The following is an 8,114-nucleotide window of genomic DNA, read 5'->3' as shown; positions in this document are numbered from 1 at the left end:
CTCTCTATCTCTATCTCTCTCTCTCTCTCTATCACTCTCTCTCTCTATCACTCTCTATCTCTCCCCCCTCTATCACTCTCACTCTCTCTATCTCTATCTCACTCTCTCTATCTCTCTCTCTCCCACTCTCTCTCTATCTCTCTCTCACTCTATCTCTCCCTCTACCTCTCTCTATCTCTATCTCTCTCTCTCACACACTCTCTCTATCTCTCTCTCACTCTATCTCTCCCCCCTCTCTCTATCTCTATCTCTCTCTCTCCCACTCTCTCTCTATCTCTCTCTCTCCCACTCTCTCTCTATCTCTCTCTCTCTATTTCCTTTCTGATATTTTATATTTTTTTCTGTTTTTTCTGGCGGGAAATTCAATTCCAGGCGCCGTGACCGGAAGTGGGTCCTGACTGGTTGTTGAGAGTCGGTCCCCAATTGGCTGGCTGGGGATGCGCCACGCGTGCGCGACGCCGCGGGGCAGCCTGGGAGTTGTAGTCTGGGGCTCGGGGACTGCACCTCCCGACAGGCACCGCGGGCAGAGTCGGAAGTGACGGCGGCAAACGTCAAAGTTCAACTCAGGTACCGGAAGCGCTGGATGCAAACAGGGAAAAACCGAGGAAAAAATCCCGGGAAATCAGCGCTTTATCCGGCGGGAATCCCGGGAATCCCCGGGGAGAGGGAGCATTCCCCTGGCACTGCCCCGGCTCCGGGCCCGTCTGGGTCTGTGTGTGGGTCTCTGTCTCTGGATCTGTGTCTGTGTCTGTGGGTCTCTGTCTGAGTCTGTGTGTGGGTCTGTGTCTGTGGGTCTCTGTGTCTGTGTCTGTGGGTCTCTGTCTGAGTCTGTGTGTGGGTCTGTGTCTGTGGGTCTCTGTGTCTGTGGGTCTCTGTGTCTGTGGGTCTCTGTGTCTGTGGGTCTCTGTGTCTGTGTCTGTGGGTCTCTGTCTGAGTCTGTGTGTGGGTCTGTGTCTGTGGGTCTCTGTCTGAGTCTGTGTGTGGGTCTCTGTGTCTGTGGGTCTCTGTGTCTGTGGGTCTCTGTGTCTGTGGGTCTCTGTGTCTGTGGGTCTCTGTGTCTGTGGGTCTCTGGGTCTGTGTCTGTGGGTCTCTGTCTGAGTCTGTGTCTGTGGGTCTCTGTGTCTGTGGGTCTCTGTGTCTGTGGGTCTCTGTGTCTGTGGGTCTCTGTGTCTGTGGGTCTGTCTGTGGGTCTCATAAGAACATAAGAAATAGGAGCAGGAGTAGGCCATCTAGCCCTTCGAGCCTGCCCCGCCATTCAATAAGATCATGGCTGATCTGTCGCTGCTCAGTTCCACTTTCCCACCCTCTCCCCATAACCCTTAATCCCCTCTCTTATCAAAAACCCATCAACCCGCTTCTTAAATATATTTAGCGAGGCAGCCTCCACCACTTCAACGGGCAGAGAATTCCAGAGATTCACCACCCTTTGAGTGAAGAAGTTCCTCCTCAACTCCGTTCTAAACCGCCCCCCCTTTATCTTGAGGCTGTGCCCCCTAGTCCTATTGTCTTTTTTGAGCGGGAAGAGTCTCTCCACCTCTATCCTATCCATCCCATTCATCATCTTATATGTCTCAATGAGATCTCCCCTCATTCTTCTAAACTCTAACGAGTACAAGCCTAGTTTATTCAGCCTCTCCTCATAGCTCAACCCCCTCAACTCCGGTATCAGCCTAGTAAACCTCCTCTGCACTCCCTCCAAGGCCAAAATATCCTTGCGCAGGTGCGGCGCCCAAAACTGCACACAGTACTCCAGCTGCGGCCTCACCAATGCCCTATACAGCTGCAGCAAGACCTCCCTACTTTTATATTCAATCTCTGTCTCTGGGTCTGGGTCTGTGTCTGTGGGTCTCTGTCTCTGGGTCTGTGTCTGTGGGTCTCTGTCTCTGGGGCTGTGTCTGTGGGTCTGTGTCTGTGGGTCTCTGTCTCTGGGTCTGTGTCTGTGGGTCTCTGTCTGGGTCTGTGTCTGTGGGTCTCTGTCTCTGGGTCTGTGTCTGTGGGTCTCTGTCTCTGGGGCTGTGTCTGTGGGTCTGTGTCTGTGGGTCTCTGTCTCTGGGTCTGTGTCTGTGGGTCTCTGTCTCTGGGTCTGTGTCTGTGGGTCTCTGTGTCTGTGGGTCTCTGTCTGGGTCTGTGTCTGTGGGTCTCTGTCTCTGGGTCTGTGTCTGTGGGTCTCTGTCTCTGGGTCTGTGTCTGTGGGTCTCTGTCTCTGGGGCTGTGTCTGTGGGTCTGTGTCTGTGGGTCTCTGTCTCTGGGTCTGTGTCTGTGGGTCTCTGTCTGGGTCTGTGTCTGTGGGTCTCTGTCTCTGGGTCTGTGTCTGTGGGTCTCTGTCTCTGGGGCTGTGTCTGTGGGTCTGTGTCTGTGGGTCTCTGTCTCTGGGTCTGTGTCTGTGGGTCTCTGTCTCTGGGTCTGTGTCTGTGGGTCTCTGTCTCTGGGTCTGTGTCTGTGGGTCTCTGTGTCTGTGGGTCTCTGTCTGGGTCTGTGTCTGTGGGTCTCTGTCTCTGGGTCTGTGTCTGTGGGTCTCTGTCTGGGTCTGTGTCTGTGGGTCTCTGTCTCTGGGGCTGTGTGTGGGTCTCTGTCAGTATCAGAATGGAGCTCTGTCCCTCAGCCACATTGTGCTGTGTCTCTCAGGCTGCTCCAGTCTGTGCTGATTGCCCACCCTCACCCCCCCCACACAGCCTGACCCTCACTCTGATTATCTTCCCCACAGATTCCTCACCGATTGCCCTGGGGACTGGAGGCTCCCAAAGCCCCCATTCCCCCACTGCCCCCTCGGACCATGAGTGGCGCAGCGTTGGGCATTGACATTGTGGTGGTTTTCTTCCTGGCGCTGCTGGTACTGTATCGATATGCCGACTTCAGGAAACAGCATAAACTGGTGATCGTGGCCACAGCGTTAGCCTGGTATCTGTGTTTCCTCATTGTCATTATCCTGCCCCTGGATGTCACTACGGTAACCACCTACTTTGCTGCATCTGACTTTTGTTTGTATGTCGGTTGATGTGATAGTTTAATAATGAGTTAAGAGGGAAGGTTGATGAGGGGAATGCTGATGATGTGATCTATATGGACTTCCAAAAGCGTTTGAATAAAGTGCCCCATAAAAGATTTATGAACAATGTTAGGATTCAGTAGAGAGGATAATCTGATGGGTTGCACAGTAGCACAGTGGTTAGCACTGCTGCTTCACATCTCCAGGGACCTGGGTTCGATTCCCCGCTTAGGTCACTGTCTGTGTGGAGTTTGCACATTCTCCTTGTGTCTGCGTGGGTTTCCTCCGGGTGCTCCGGTTTCCTCCCACGGTCCAAAGATGTGCTCTTAGGCTGATTGGCCAAGCTAAAAATTGCCCCTTAGTGTCCAGGGATGTGTGGGTTAGAGGGATTAGTGGGTAAATAGGTAGGGATATGGGGGTAGGGCCTGGGTGGGATTGTGGTTGGTGCAGACTCGATGGGCCAAATGGCCTCTTTCTGCACTGTAGGGTATCTTTCTTTCTTTCTATCTGATCCAAGAAACAGGATGTAGAAATGATTTGGGTAGAGGTGAGAAATGGTAAAGGAAGAGATCACTTGTAGGAGTCGTGTCATAGCCCTAACAGGTACGGTATAAAGGAAGAAGTCATTCAAGTTTGTCAGAAAGGTGTGCCAGTAATCTTGGGAAACTTTAGTTTACATATCGACTGGAAAGGTCAGATGGGTAAAGGTGTTTTCAAAATAGTTTCTTAGATCAGCAGGTTCTCTGACTGTAAGATATAGGAGTAGATTTAGACCATTTGGCCCATCGAGTCTGCTCCACCATTCAATCAAGGCTGATCTGATTCTCACCCCCATTCTCCTGCCTTCTCCTCAAAACCAATGATCCCTTATTAATAAAGAACCAAGTATCTCTGTCTGTGCCAAACAGAAAGCAAGCTATACTAGACCTGGTATGTACAACAAGGTGGGAGTAACTAAATATTTCTCAGTGACCATACTATGATAGAATTTTATATTCAGTTTGAGAAAGAAAGGAATGGGTCTGAGATTTTGTTTTTTTGACTTAAATAAAGACACAGTGAGAATCTGACAACACCAGGTTAAAGTCTAACAGGTTTATTTGGTAGCACGAGCTGCTCCTTCATCTCTCCTCTTTAACCTGGTGTTGTGAGACTTCTTACTGTGCCCACCCCAGTCCAACGCCGGCATCTCCACATCATTAAATAAAGGCAATTATGAGGGCATAAAGTCTGAGCTGTAAGCAAGTCCGTAAAAACCTGGCAAGTGGAGAACGATGTGGGACAATGTCCGTTTTGGCAGGAAGAATAAAAAAGAAGGCTATTATCCAATGGCGAGAAACTGTTGAGCAGAGGTGCAGAGGGATCTGGGTGTCTTAGTATATGAATCACAGAAGGCTGATATACAGTACAGCAAGTACTAGGAAAACTAAAAGAATGTGATTGTTTATTGTGAGGGGAATTGATTACAAAGATAGGGAGATGACTGTGTACAGTATTGGTCACGTTATTTAAGGATGTAAATATGTTGGAAGCAGCTCAGGGAAGGTTTACTAGACTCATACCTGGAATGGGCAGGTTGTTTAATGAGTTAGGTTTGAATTCAGTGAGATTCTGAGAGGTATTGACAGAGTGGATGTGGAGAGGATATTTCCTCTGAAGTGAATCTAGAATAAGGGGGTTGCAGTTTAAAATGGAGCTGTGGTGAAATTTCTTCTGTGAGATTTCTGAGTCTGTGGAATTCTTTTCCCTGAAAGGCAGTGGAAGCAGAGTCTGAATACTTAGAGCTAGATAGATTCTTGGTAAGTAAGGGTGGGGGGGGTGAAAGATTATGTGGGGGGGGTGGCAGGATACAGATTTGAGGTAACTATTAGATCAGCAGAAGGATGGCGGTTTTGGAGAGGGTACAGAAAAGAATTTACCAGGATGTTGCCTGGTTTGGACGGCAGTAGCTACGAGGAGAGGTTATTTTTACTGGAACATCAGAAGCTGAGGGGTGACCTGATAGAAGTCTACAAAATTATGAAGGCATGGATAGATTGGATAGTCAGAAGCTTTTTCCCCCTGATGAGAAATATCAATTCAATAGCCCAATCCTGCTTTCTCCCCACAACCTTTGAACCCATTCGCTCCAGGTGCTATATCCAGTTGCCCCTTGATTATATTCAATGTTTTGGCATCAACTACTTTCTGTAGTAATGAATTCCACTGGCTGACCACTCTTTGGGGGAAGAAATGTCTCCTCACCTCTGCCCTAAATGGTCTACCCTGAATCCTCAGACTGTGACCCCTGGTTAAGATAAAAGGGGGAAAGTTTAAAGGAGATGTGAAAGGCAAGTTTTAAACACAGAGGGTGGTAAGTGCCTGGAATGGGTTACCAGAGGTGATGGTAGAAGCAGATAAAGTAGCAACGTTTAGGAGACACCTTGACAGATAAATGAAGAGGCAGTGAATAAAAGGACAGCAAAAGGGGAAGGCAGGGCAAACAGATCCAGAACTCCCTGCTTGAGAAAGGAGATTGAAATGAAGATGGAGTAAAATGTGTTCTTCCAACAGTGTTGATAGAAAATACAGAACTCTGCTGGTTCAGACGGGAGATGAAGAAACAATAAAATAAGCAAAGAGGGAGTATGTAAAGAGACTGGCAGCAAAGAGAAAAGGAATCCTAAAGTCTTCTCCAGACATAAGAACATAAGAACATAAGAAATAGGAGCAGGAGTAGGCCATCTAGCCCTTCGAGCCTGCCCCGCCATTCAATAAGATCATGGCTGATCTGTTGTGGCTCAGTTCCACATTCCCGCTTTCTCCCCATAACCCTTAATCCCCTCTCTTATCAAAAACCCATCAACCCGCGTCTTAAAAATATTTAGCGAGGCAGCCTCCACCACTTCAACGGGCAGAGAATTCCAGAGATTCACCACCCTTTGAGTGAAGAAGTTCCTCCTCAACTCCGTTCTAAACCGCCTCCCCTTTATCTTGACGCTGTGCCCCCTAGTCCTACTGTCCTTTCTGAGCGGGAAGAGTCTCTCCACCTCTATCCTATCCATCCCATTCATCATCTTATACGTCTCAATGAGATCTCCCCTCATTCTTCTAAACTCTAACGAGTACAAGCCTAATTTATTCAGCCTCTCCTCATAGCTCAACCCCCTCAACTCCGGTATCAGCCTAGTAAACCTCCTCTGCACTCCCTCCAGGGCCAAAATATCCTTGCGCAGGTGCGGCGCCCAAAACTGCACACAGTACTCCAGCTGCGGCCTCACCAATGCCCTATACAGCTGCAGCAAGACCTCCCTACTTTTATATTCAATCCCCCTCGCTATGAAGGCCAGCATCCCATTCGCCTTCCTGACCACCTGCTGCACCTGCAAGCTGGGTTTTTGCGACTCATGCACAAGGACCCCAAGGTCCCTCTGCACCGTCGCCTGCTGCAGTTTTTCGCCACGTAAGTGATAGTCCTTCCTACCATTATTCCTACCAAAGTGGACCACCTCACACTTGCCAACATTAAATTCCATTTGCCATTTCCTGGCCCATTCGCCCAGCCTATCTAGATCCTTCTGCAGACTCTCCACACCCTCCGCACAATTTGCCGTTCCCCCAATCTTGGTGTCATCAGCAAATTTCGACACCCTGCACTCGGTTCCCTCCTCCAGATCATCTATATAAATGGTAAATAGCTGAGGCCCCAGCACCGACCCCTGGGGCACTCCACTAGTCACCATCCGCCAATCCGAATAGCACCCATTGACCCCCACTCTCTGCCTCCTATTTGACAACCAGTCCTCTATCCACGCTAACACCCTACCCCCAACTCCATGTCCCCTGACCTTTTGCAATAACCTCTTGTGAGGTACCTTGTCAAACGCCTTCTGAAAATCCAGAAAGACCACATCCACCGGCTCTCCTCTATCCACTGCCCTAGACACATCCTCATAGAACTCCAGTAAATTTGTCAGACACGACTTCCCTTTAATGAAACCGTGTTGCGTCCGCCCTATCAAGCAATTGCCTTCAAGATGCCTCGCAATTTCCTGCTTAATGATGGATTCTAACATTTTACCTACCACAGACGTTAAACTAACCGGCCTATAATTCCCCGCCTTTTGCCTGGCACCCTTCTTAAACAACGGCGTAACATTAGCCGTTTTCCAATCTTCCGGCACTTCCCCAGAATCCAGCGACGTCTGGAAATCTGACTAGTAACAGGATAACAGGAGTGGGGTAGATTTGGGGATTTACACGTGGACGCAGGGGGCATGGCTGAGATATTAAATTAATATTTAGCATCAGTCTTTATCAGGAAAGGAGATATTGTCCACTCCAAGGTTCGGGGAAGACAGTTCACACACTAAGATAAAAGCAAAATACTGCAGATCCTGGAATCTGAAACAAAACAGAAACTATCTGACAGCTCCTGTGGAGAGAGAATCGAACCAAAGTTTCCAGTCTGAATGAGCCTTGGTTAGAGCAGTTCAGCAGAATGGATTTTAGCAAATGTAACATCACAACTCAAGGAAGGAGGGAGGGAGAAAACCAGGAACTACAGGCCTGATGTCAGGTCAACAAGTTCTGGAAAATCTTAACTCAGCTAGCTGACTAGCTTAGGGGTTTAAAAACAAGGGCAGCGTGGACAAGTTGGGCCAAAGGGCCTGTTTCCATGCTGTAAACCTCTATGACTCTAACTTAGAAAAACCATAGTATGATCAGACACAGACATTGTGGTTTATGTAAAGGGAAATAAGGTTTGACAAGCTTAGAGTTTTTTTGAGGATGTAACTGACAAAGCAGATAAAGGGGAACTAGTAGATGTGGTATATATGGAATTACGTGAGAAGGGCTGGTGGTGGTAAGAGTGATAAAGAAGCAGATAGAGCTTTGGTCAGTGGACAGGGAGCAGAGAGTAGCTGTGACTAGTGGAGTTCTACAAAGGTTACTGCTGCTCCTTGGCTATTTATAATCCACATGAATGACAGACAAGGTGATGGAGAGTAATGTGTCGAAACTTGCTAGATGTTACAAAGCTGGGTGGAATGCAAGCTGTGGGGATAAAGTTTAAAGTTTATTTATTAGTCACAAGTAGGCTTACATTAACACTGCAATGAAGTTACTGTGAAAATCCCCTAGTCAC

The 8,114-nt window shown here is 48.4% G+C and overlaps 1 protein-coding gene across 1 annotated transcript in view; it reads left to right on the top strand.

Annotated features, from left to right (window-relative positions):
* Positions 1-576: 576 nt before the first annotated feature.
* Positions 577-8,114, top strand: part of LOC145340220 (G-protein coupled receptor-associated protein LMBRD2-like) — a gene marked incomplete at its 3' end in the record, with an annotated part of 43,669 nt that continues 36,131 nt past the window's right edge. The window contains exons 1-2 of the mRNA XM_080184647.1: positions 577-708; positions 2,705-2,947. Coding sequence (XP_080040773.1) covers positions 2,774-2,947 — 174 coding nt within the window. The remainder of the gene's footprint in view (positions 709-2,704; positions 2,948-8,114) is intronic.

Source organism: Carcharhinus amblyrhynchos, unplaced genomic scaffold (genome assembly GCF_965287045.1).
Source record: "Carcharhinus amblyrhynchos unplaced genomic scaffold, sCarAmb.v2.hapA scaffold_851, whole genome shotgun sequence".
In the NCBI taxonomy this organism is placed as follows: domain Eukaryota; kingdom Metazoa; phylum Chordata; class Chondrichthyes; order Carcharhiniformes; family Carcharhinidae; genus Carcharhinus; species Carcharhinus amblyrhynchos.
This window is presented reverse-complemented; position numbering and strand designations above follow the sequence as displayed.